General features: G+C 44.0%; 1 protein-coding gene across 2 annotated transcripts in view; it reads right to left on the bottom strand.

Moving 5' to 3' along the window:
- dera (deoxyribose-phosphate aldolase (putative)) overlaps nt 1-3780 on the bottom strand; it is a 13375-nt gene extending 9595 nt beyond the window's left edge. Inside the window, exons 1-3 of one of the 2 annotated variants that reach the window (XM_020623903.1) lie at nt 3592-3780; nt 2013-2110; nt 872-1019 (exon numbers count right to left, since the gene is read on the bottom strand). In XM_020623903.1, coding sequence (XP_020479559.1) covers nt 872-1019; nt 2013-2110; nt 3592-3622 — 277 coding nt within the window. In that variant the 5' untranslated portion in view covers nt 3623-3780. The remainder of the gene's footprint in view (nt 1-871; nt 1020-2012; nt 2111-3591) is intronic. The other variant, XM_020623902.1, reaches the window with a different exon arrangement.
- Between the last annotated feature and the right edge of the window lie 7657 nt (nt 3781-11437).

Here is an 11437-nt window from a genome sequence, read left to right as displayed (position 1 = left end):
TCTCCCCTCTGCCGTCTTCACTCTACACCAACAAGTGCGTCTCGAAGGACCCCTCTGTCAAGCTCCTAAAGTTGCAGATGGTACAACGGTCATTGGTGCCGCAACAACCTGGAGCTGAACGGGCTCAAAACAGTGGAGATGACAGTGGACTTCAGGAAGAAACTTCACTGCAGACCCCTCACACCCTGGACATAATCTGTTTGAACCCCTCCCCTCTGGACGGCGTTACAGGTCACTGTACCCCAAGACAACCAGGCACAGGGACAGTTTCTTCCCCCAGGCTGTCACTCTGATGAACACTTGACCCACGACAGTATGACTGGACAATAACCCTCAGTGCAATACTGGTAATATACATTGTACAGATTATACAGATCCATACAGGTCTCTTTTTCAAGTACTCCATTTTTATTACTATTTATCTCATTTCACAATGAGAATTCCTTTGTCTGTCTGCATTGTTTACTGCCTGTTTATACTGCTTATTTTGCATTGTTTGCACTGTTTGTTGCTCTTAATACTGCTTATTTTGTTATATTATACAGCCTTATGTTGGTTTACTGTTTACTTGCCCCTTGCATGGGAATATGTATATACACATTGAGAGCTGATGTACCAGAGTCGAATTCCTTGTGTGTCCAACACACCTGGTCAATAAAACAGATTCTGATTCTGATAAAAATACACTTCAAAGTTGGGTGATATGTGAGCTGACACCTGGATTGATAAATAGGAGTATATTGCTTGCATGATGCATTACGTGCACTTCTCAGTATCGCCGCTGAGATTCTTGCATTGTAGACAAGGCTTACGAATCCAGCTGCAATGTCTAAACCCTGGTCTATATGTGGTTTTTCTAACACAAGCAGACCTTTGTTATGCATATCCATCTTCTCGAGAAGGTCATGCTGGATTGGCTGGATGGCTTTCAGACAAAGCCGATGGACGTTGGATGATGTATCATCTCCAGCCAAGGTTGTAAGGTCAATACATGTTACAGCCTTCAGTAGCCAGGCAGCCTGCATGACAAACACACAGAAATGGCAAGTAACAACACAGCAAACAGATTGTGTCCATCTCCAGAGGTAATTCTCACAGATGCTTTGTCAAACAAGTCGTGTAGACATTGGTGTGACATCTGTTTTCAGTTTATTTGTAAGTTCAGGGTGACAAAGTGAAATATAGTGCCAGACAATTTAAAATGATCATCTGATCGTCATAAGCTGCGTTTTCACTGTCAGAACCTAACGAGTGGTACACCCCAGGCTTGAGTTAGCTGCTACTTCGCATTACCACACGAGTTGACACAGACCATTCTGCTTTGCTTTTTCATTATATTTTTCACTTTGTTCATCTCTGTTTAGACAAAAGCAGATGCCATAGTAGTTCCCATAGTGCGCTGTCTCTCTCTCTCCCTGTGCCTTTCTGTAGGTAGCCCTGGCTCTGGAGCTGTACATTTCTGATAAGCAGTCACCAGCCACATCAACCTGCCCAATGTTTGTTTGTTGTATCTTGTTGCTCTTCTTTTCTTTTCTCTTTCTTCTATCCACTCACCCCAACTGGTCATGGCACGGAGTCTGTCAGAGGATTCTTCAATTAAAGAAGGGATTTTTGTTGTGATTTAGCACTGTATAAATAAAACTTAACTGTACTGCCCATAAATTACATTTATTAACTAACATAACCTGTCATTTACTCAATTCAATTACAGATTCTGTGATGATTTTATTGCTGTACTTTGTCAAGAAAAACTAGTCCACAGCTACAGTAACAAAGCAGCTACATTCTCAAAATGATTATAAAACAGACTGGACACACTAGCACGCTGAAACACAAACCCAGGCTGTGAATGTTTGTGTCGCAGTTTTCAGATCTGAACCATTACACTCCTAACTTCAACGTAAGTTTTTATTCATATCAACCACTATATTGCCCACAATTTTCAGTTTATGAGCTTTCTTTTTGGGTGCAGAACAGAAATATTAAGACACTTATGTTATGGTGAGCTCTACCTGCCATTGTTTCTTGGGGATCTTCCGTCCCTGGATCTGCTGCGCTCTCTTCAGGACAGCCTGTGTGTTCACTTTCACGCTGGATATCCAGTGCAGATCTAATGCCCATGAGTGAGGCATTTCGGAAAAAGTATGTGTTAGTGTGTTTACATTTAACAGTTTTTCCCCCTATTTTTAAATGAAAGCCTTGCTGGGTCTTAGAGTGTAAAAGTTTCAGTAACAACATTTACAACAACTTTGAATTTTCCATTAACCCCATTTTCAATAAAAAAGTATTTTGCAGTAAGTATCTTTTTGAAAGAGCTGTCCAACATTGTGGGAAATGTCAGATGAGAAAAGTCTTATCTTGGTGCATCCACATAGACATGCCTCAGCAGGTTATTCACCGTAGCTTCACACAAAGGACAATAAAGATAAGGATGATCACCTTTATTGGCCAAGTATGTTACACACAAGGAATTTGCTTCCGGTACAGAACCGAGGCAGCCATCTGCAGCACCAACTCAACCGATGGCTCTAACCATCGGGGCAACTTAGGGTTCAGTTTCTTGGCCAAGGACACTTGGACACATGGACTGCAGGCACCGAGATTCGAACCTCTGGCTGGGAGACGACTGCTCTACCCACTGAACCAAAGTACAAATATACAACTTATGTGTACACAGAAAGTAAGTTCAAAATATAACATGCAAATAGAGGAAACTGGAGTTGCTGAGATTGAATTTGCTTTCACTTTGGATTCCCCCATCCCCCCTGCTTCCAGTCTTCATGCTATGCTAATCATGCTCCAGATCATGCCAAATATTCTTGTTGAATGCACAAACACTGAATGACACTTATTTTCACACAACTCTAAGAAAGTCAGGGGCAAACAGGAATATTAAATTCTTACATTAGGGTTTACAGCTGGTGTACTGAGTAGAGGGGCTGATATTTAACGTTTCCAGCCAGCATTTATCCTAGTACACAAATAAAACTATAAACACAGAAATTCTGACACATGATGCAAAGAAATGAAAAATATTAAATATTAAAAATATTTTAAAAACGTGTCGTGGATTCTCAATAACTCGTTCTGAATGAACTCATATGGCATCATAGGTAAGGAAATGCTACATGTGTTATAATGAAGTTGGTGAGCAAAATGTAAGGCTATATTTTATTTGTAACGTTCACCAACAAGGCCTCTTTTGACAGTATTTCTAAAACATTTTTATGACAATATGCCGGTGTTGTGTGTTTTATAATGGGTTAAAAGTAACGTAACATTTTGATGTTCAACAGGGCAGTCACGTCTAAAACGTGACTTATAAAACCGTGTGGAGTTGCTGCTACCCTCAACTTCAACTTGAGACGGTCCCGAAGTGGGTTAAAACTTAGCTGAGCTTTGCTGTCTTGGCACTTGTAGTTAGTTATACTATGAGGTTGGTGCAAAGCAACCCACATACGTATTTATGATTTTTTTTATTACATAGTGCGAATAAAACGAAAACTTGTGGTAAATTCCCAGCTAAACTGTGTTCATAAGGAATTGACACTGTGACAACTATCCTGTCCGAGATTACGCAGAAATACTTACCGAACTTGGTCCCTGGGTTTCTAGAGGACATGTTGAGGGACAGTGTTGATTAATGTGCAGACATTAAAATTAACGGTATCAGCCTAAAACCGAATTTACATTTCACTTCCTCACCACAACCAAGGAGGTACAAGCAGCTTCTTCTACGGCAGTGTAGAAGCTGCAAAGGTGTACGGACGCCCCCTTCAGGTTGAATGTCATATCTCATCCATCTTATCCACTTACTGCATAGACTGTGGTTAAAAAACTGGGATTCATTCATTCATGGGTCTTAGTGGGGGTTTGACGACACAAAGTAGTGACCACAAGCATCTTTGTTTCTGTTGTCTACTTTGAGCACCAGGTAGTCCAGACCTTGGTTCTAGGGTGTTTATAAATTCATTAATATCTACAAGAGAAAGTACAACATTTACTCAATAATTGTAAAAACAAAGAAACCCCTGACCTTATTTACTGGGTGAAGTTTAAAAAGAATGAGCACTCAAATCAGTTGCGCTCTCTCATTCAGCCTCACTCATACTACAGATGTTGACTCACAATGGGCAAGTATATGCGGGACAGTGATGTGCGGTGAGGTTGTACTTTGAGCAGCTAAACTAGCTAGCAGGGCGCTAGCACCTATGCTGTCAATTAGTGCCTACTCCAGGTCCCATACACCGCACGACTCTGGGTAGCACTTGGGCGTGTCCTTCATAATGACTACCATGCAACTCTGTCTTTCTGGTCATTTATTTAGAACACAGAACCGCTCCACACATCACATTCCCAACAGGGTCAGTTTTACACATACAGCTTAGACTTACGGTTCAACAACACAGCACTCAACCAGCTAGCAAAACATTAACACATACAAGTCATCAAGATAAACACAACAGGGTAACACATTAGAACATTTTAACACACTTTAACAACTGTTCTCTGAACTCATCATTGAACTCCCATGATGCCCCCCATGCATCATGTCGCTGCCACCAGACCCCTCCCCAATAGCCGACGTAGGTCGCCACACAACATTATCCAGATTATGGCAAGGCAGAGCATATAATCAGAGTGTTTGAAAGCATTTTATTTGCGATATATAGAGGGACAGCGACACACTATTTGCATCGCATACAGTTTGTGAGGATTACACGATCCACCGAGAGGCACAGCAAAGTGCTGCCTCATCGCGCATCTCCTCCATGTATTTGAACGGGACATACGGAAATTCTGCTATTCTTTATTGAAAAAAAATCCTTCAACATCGGATTCGAATGGCAAAAGGGCCTACAACACACACCAGCCGACAAATACTAACATTTATTATATTTTATGGTTAACTTTTTTTTCTTTTCAAGATTGACAGGGGAGGCTCTGCCTCACCTGCCTCCCCTGACCGCACGTCACTGATGCGGGATAGGGAGGAGTGTTGGGGCTGCTCTCAGTCTGACTATGCTGCTTAAAGTGCCCATGGCATGCTCATTTCCAGCAATTTGATGTTTAATGCTGGGTAGTTCTAGATTAGCTTTGCACCCATCATAACTCCAAATAGTCTGTAATTATTTCAGAATGATAAAACCAGAAAGCCTCTTCCTAAAAATGAGAGGATAGTTCATGAACGTGCACAACTCCTGTTACCTGTGTTGTGTTGAAAGTGGATAGCACAACGAACCGCGATGGCATTAATTGATTTGAATTTCTCCTCCATAGATAGGTAAGCAAGGGTATATGTACCAATGAAAGGAGATTTGTAGCACTCTACATAAAGCAGGTAGTTGAGAAACCCCACATTTTAACTGGCATAATGCAGATATAGTAAATTCTCCATCCTTACAACAATTCTCTCTAATGTCACAGAAACACAATAACAAACATGCAATGTGTTTTTTTTTTTTTTTTACTTATCCTTAAGTCCCACTCAGTAGTAGAAACACTTTTAAATAGCTCCAAGATCAGTAAATCAAACCAATGGTTGCTGCATCTTCTCCCACAAAGTCCCAAAGTAGTGAAATTAATTCCAACAGGTAGGGTAGCACTGACAATAACATCATGGGTTAATCCACTCATTAACCAGCAACATATAACATGCTACTGATCATTCACTGCTGCTGGGGGCTTCACAGGCCTGACCCAGTCAGGTAAAGCAGCGAGTCCCTGTACAGGAACACTCCTGGACATGAAGTAACCTCAAGCCCTGTATTTTTTTATCCGCATCCTCTGGTCACGGTGCAGGCATGGTGGGGGCACCAGTGGATGTCAGGCAAGGTCACGGCCTGGAGATAATGCCCATTCAAGGAAATCCTTAAACTAACATGTAATACTCTATTTTGTTAGAAAAAAAGGCTGAGTTTGCAAGAAGTGTATAAACCAGGTTGCTTCTGCATAGAAGTACTAGAACATACATACAGTAAACCTCATTTTTGAGGTTTAAGTCATGTCTAAGGTGATAATTCACTATTGTAACATTGTAGATAAGTCAAAACACAAGGAATAACATGCCATGGGCTCTTTATCAGTGATGCCCACAGATGTAATCCTCAACACAGGGTGCATACATTTTCAGAATTATTTTGCTCGTTTTACACCACTGCATCTAGCTATCTAGTATGACATTACATCACACACCCCTCAAGTGGATCATATCATTTAATGTGAGCCTTGCAGCTTGGACTGAGTAAGCATTGCCTGCTGTCAGTAATGCCTGTAACATCATCGAGACATGTGTATGGTATTTTTTTAGATCATGAGTTTCTGTCGTGTTATTTTGTGAACCAATTGTTGTACGTGGATTTAAGTGCCTGCGATGGACTGGCAACCTGTCCAGGGTGTACCCCGCCACTCACCCGCAGCCAGCTAGGTTTGGCTCCAGCCCCCTGTGACCCTGTTTGGGACTGAGCAGTATAGAAAATGGATGGATGGATTTAAGTGCAAAATCAAAGATTCTTAAGGACCTAGAGGAGCATACCAACATTGGTCAGAGTGTGGAAGGTTGGTATGGGAGCATGTTGATGAGAAAGAGCCATCTGAACTGAATGAGCGATGGAGGTGCTGCTCAAAGTCAGTGTGCATGCTGCACTCACTCCAAGTTGTGCAGGGGTCCCCTTATTATGATAGAATACAATATATTGTTATAATGTCAAAATCTCCTATAGTATGTCCTTATAGCAAAAAAGCACAGTATGTCATAATAATGACGGTTACGTACAGTAGCCCAAGCTTCTATGAGTATAGGTGTAGGTCTCTAAGAGCTGCTGCTATTGGGTTTATCCCTCACGCATGTGCAGTCCTGAAGAGATTCCTTTCACACCCTGTGCCCTGTACTGGGCTGACCCCACTCAGGTCCACTGTCTGCCGAGCTGCAAACTTAGAGGGGCTATGTCAGTTCTAATAGAAACTTGGGTTACTGTACGTAACCATCGTTCTATTTCATATGAGCTTCGTCCTCTAAGAGCTGTCACTAATGGGATAAAAGCACAGCTGGATGTAGTCAATGCCCCGCTGGCTCATTGCCACCCAAGAGCATTATAAGCAACATTGCGGCTCAACTTCATATCCCTCAATAGCAGCCCAAGTACAACGCTCCTGCAACAGGCCTTGTCTGAGAAGGAGGCACAATCATTGCCCATATAGAACCCAGTAAGTGCATCACAGACAGTGTTGTCACCGTCGTGTGGAGGACGATGCACTGCACGAGGGACGAAAGCGCCTCCTGCATGGGAGATGACAGTTTCACCCACATGCTGAGGGAGTCAAGCTGTACCCCCAGACAAATGATTGTCTGATATGGCAGCGGCAAGCTCTTTTTCCAGTTGCAAAACCCAGCTCAACTGGGTCAGGTGTTGGAACAGCTCCACCGTGTAAGGCGCAGCCTGCTGTCTGGGGAGCGTGATCAGAATCAGATCGTCCAGATAAAAAAGGACTCTGATTCCCTTCCTGCACCATCTCCATGCATTTGGAGAATGTGCGGGGCAGGCCAGAGAATAACCAAAGGGTAGCCGGTTGTATTGGAACCGTGCACCCCGGAAGGAGAAGTGCAGGAATTTCCTGTGTTTGGGAATGATGGGCACATGAAAGTAAGTGTCTTCTAGATCCATGGATGTGAACCAGCCGCCCAGACATACACACTCCAACATCTGCTTTATGGTGAGCATGTGAAACAGCCTTTTCACTATGTATTTGTTGAAGAGAGACAAGTCCAGGATGGGTCTCATTTTGCCTGTCTTCTTGGGGACCAGGAAGTAGCATGAGTAGAAGCCCTCATACTCCTGACCAGGCAGAACCACGAAGATCGCTTTTTTGTCAGCAGCTCTTTCTGTTATGATGGGTGTGTGGTGTGGACCCCAGATGCAGACTCAGAAACTAGAGTAGGAACTATAGAAAGCAGTTTATTAAATAATTAACAGGTTATGCTGAGTGGCAGGAAGTCTAGCAGGCTCAGGGCTGGCAGAAGGTGCACTGAGCAACAGAGGACAGGTAAGGCGAGGAACCAGGAGGACGGGCAGGTGAGCCGGCAGCAGGTGAGACGACAGGAGGGACACTGGAACCAGAGAACGGGCAGGTAAGACGACAGGAGGGACACAGGAACCAGAGGACGGGCAGGTGAGATGACAAGAGGGACACTGGAACCAGAGGATGGGCAGGTGAGCCGGCAGCAGGTGAGATGACAGGAGGGACGCAGGACCCAGAGGACTGGGAGGCGTCAAGCAGCAGGCAGTCAGGTAAGCAGAGTAGCAGTAGCCGTCGGGTAAGCAGAGTAAGCAACAAAACAGAAAACCAACCGGGAAACGTAGGATCACACAAGGAGGAAACTCGGAGTGAGTCAGCGTAAACAGCAGAGAAATCTGGTAGAAATGGCAGGAGCGTGGCAAAGATCAGGGTGTGCATGTCAGGACCTGTAATCGTCAATGAACCAGCAGCGACTGAGTGGAAAACAAGGTGTATATGTATAAGGCAGGACCAGGAGATAATGAGCAGCAGGTGAATGGCATGATGGCTGATTATTGTGGCAGAACAGCGGGGAGAGACAGGGTGAAGCGCCCTCTCCGAGTATTCACTTTCAACAACCCATGGGAGGGCAGTGGCGAAAGGGCCACGGTGAGGCAAGCACCCCGAACAGAGCCTCACCGTTCACGTCACATGTGGGAGGAAAACGGCCACTCGCACGCACAAATGGGTGGGAGGTGGGGAGCCCGCAGAGGGACAGCAGTAGCTCTGTTGAATCCATGGAGGTGAAGGTGTCAGACATGACAATGGGAGGAGGACGACTTGTGCTCAGTGCATCCCCTGGCACAGCGAGTGGAGGGGAAATGTGTGTGTGGGCAGACAGTGTTGATTTAGAAACAGAGGAAAAGTGACTGTCAGGAGACTGCTCTTTACAGGCTTGTGAATATTTCTGAAAAGAACTGCTGTGTTTGATGGTGTCCCGCCATTGCCGCCGCTGCTTCTGGGGGGGCATGGCGCTCAGTGGTGGAGCATACTGAGGCACGGCAGCAGCACTGGCTGCTGGGCGTCTCGATCTATGGTACTGTCCTCCGTGGCTATGCTATTCCATCCAAGGGTGCTGAGGGTGTATCTGGCCCCATGACACGAGCCGCCTCACACTTTCAGTATCCTCACATGCCTGCTGCATGTGAGCGATGTCCTCCTGGAGATGCAGCCCAAAAAGTCCGTTGGAGCTGATGGGGCCTTTCAGCAGATTCTGTCAGATCTGCTTGGGAATTTGCAACATGTGCTGCCACGAGTTGTGCTGCAGCATGGTCGCCCACGCCTTAATTCGTGCTACCGCGACCGCAGCAGAAGAGGAGAGGCTCATCACTGCCACCATGGCCCTCCCAATTTCCTCCAGTGCCTCCGTAAGGAGAGCACAAGGCTGGGCAGCGAGGGAGGAGATGGATGGAGTGAATGTGTGAGTTTGCTGGCTCTGACCCTGGACTGGATTATCGACCTGAGAGTGATACATGCTGAATCAGACTTCTGCATTGTGTACAGTTTGTTTGTTACCAGGGCTCTTATTAAAGAGACAGAGTTCTGCTTTTACTCATCTGGCCCTATAATTGAGTTCACCCTTGAAATTATCAGCAGCTTTACACGCTGTCCCTGACACATCTGAGGAAGGCAGCAGTGCCTGGGGAGTTCCTCCATTGGTGAGAGTCCTATTTACCACTGGGCTGTACCTGCTCAAACAACTTGCCTAAAGAAGCATCAGTGCAATGCTCACTGATTCACTCCTGTTGATAAACAGAGAGAGAGAGAGTCAGGTAAATGCAGTTCACCTAAATCACATTCTTCCTGCTGCAGTGAAGAATCTGGCCCGTGTAATTTAGCACAAGCTGTGAAAACATCAGGAAATTCCTGTTTATAATAATCTGGATCCTTTAAAAGGAAGGACATTGAGTTAATTGGTGGAAAACCATCAGCCCAAACATGATTGCCTGCCAAATCATTTTCCAAAATCACATCTACACTATCTATGTATAGCTGTGTGAACCTCACTATTCACAAATCCACAAGACAGGCTGACTTTATGCAAAGGAACAAGTGGTTAAACTCATTCCTTGTACCAGCAAAAGTGTCCTGAGAAAAAAGGCAGCACAAAAGCTAGAATAAAAGAATTTTTGCTCCTGTGTCATGAAGGATCTTCACAGGTACCTTTTCATCAATACCAGAGAGAGACACAAACCCCTCTGAGACAAATATCTCAAAACCAGAACATTTCAAAATTCCAGATTTAACTGTACAACACTTTCCATCAGAATACAGTCTTTTTTTTTTTTAACTAGACCAATGAGAGCTGCAGGTTTAATATTTTTACCACCTGTGTTTCAGTGCAGGATATTTCCAATGTCCCCTGTCATGGCAGTAATTACAGAATTGACCAGGACCAACAAAACGAGCACCACAATTTCACTCTGAAGCCTCCTACAGAAAACTTTGTTGAGTGACTCCCAGCTTCAAAGCTAGCATTATCATCTGAAGCACAATGATCTCTAAATTTCCCCTCATGTCTTATCACCTTATCCCTTTCAATCTGTAACAGTAATAGCTCTCTTTGCTGCTCAAAGGTTAAAGCCACAGGCTTGCCAGTAATGTCTCTTACACTCTGCAGTGTAACAGGCACAGCACCTTTTTCCATTAAAGGAGAGCTCAACACCTCTTTAACAGTTTCTTTCCAACATCAGCACCATAATGCTCCACAAGCTTCAAAAGTTGCTCTTTAGTACAACTATTCAACTGTTCCTCAGATGGGGACTGAGCAAACCTATCAATGGTAGCCATAATGGGACAGTATTGATTAGCCAGGTGCTCTAAATTAGAGCCTTCTCCACTATCAACCTACCTATCTCCACCCTAGTCTTCATGCAGTTACAATGCAGCAGATACTTGTGCACTAAGGCCCAACACAGTGAGAAAGGCAACTACACAAAACAGCAACCTCTTCAATTCTATGGATGTGCTCCTGAGACCAGTGCATCACTACAAGGGTTTTACAAATGAGTCCCACAGGGGAAATGTTCCTACAGCCTACTGTACAATCTTGAATTTACATTTTTGCACCACCTCAATACTGTCACCAAGGCCAAATAAAGTGTCCCCAGCACCAAAACTCTACCCCAAACAACACTAACAAATCAAATATACAAAATAACACTAACAAAATCAAATATACAAAATAAGTCCATGAAAACCAATCATTAATCTGACACAAACCAAAGCCAACGCTTATTCAACTATGTGACCTGCCAACTAGCATTATTAGACAATAATTCCAGACCCAGTTACAATTATGTAAACCTGAGAACAATTCACTTTGTCTTAAAAATAATTTGTATTACTTATGACAAATGCAAGACAAAAGTGACACACCAAA

Source organism: Monopterus albus, unplaced genomic scaffold (genome assembly GCF_001952655.1).
Source record: "Monopterus albus unplaced genomic scaffold, M_albus_1.0 scaffold315.1, whole genome shotgun sequence".
Lineage (NCBI taxonomy): Eukaryota > Metazoa > Chordata > Actinopteri > Synbranchiformes > Synbranchidae > Monopterus > Monopterus albus.
The sequence above is the reverse complement of the archived record's forward strand: the minus strand, read 5'-3'. Positions and strand labels throughout refer to the sequence as shown.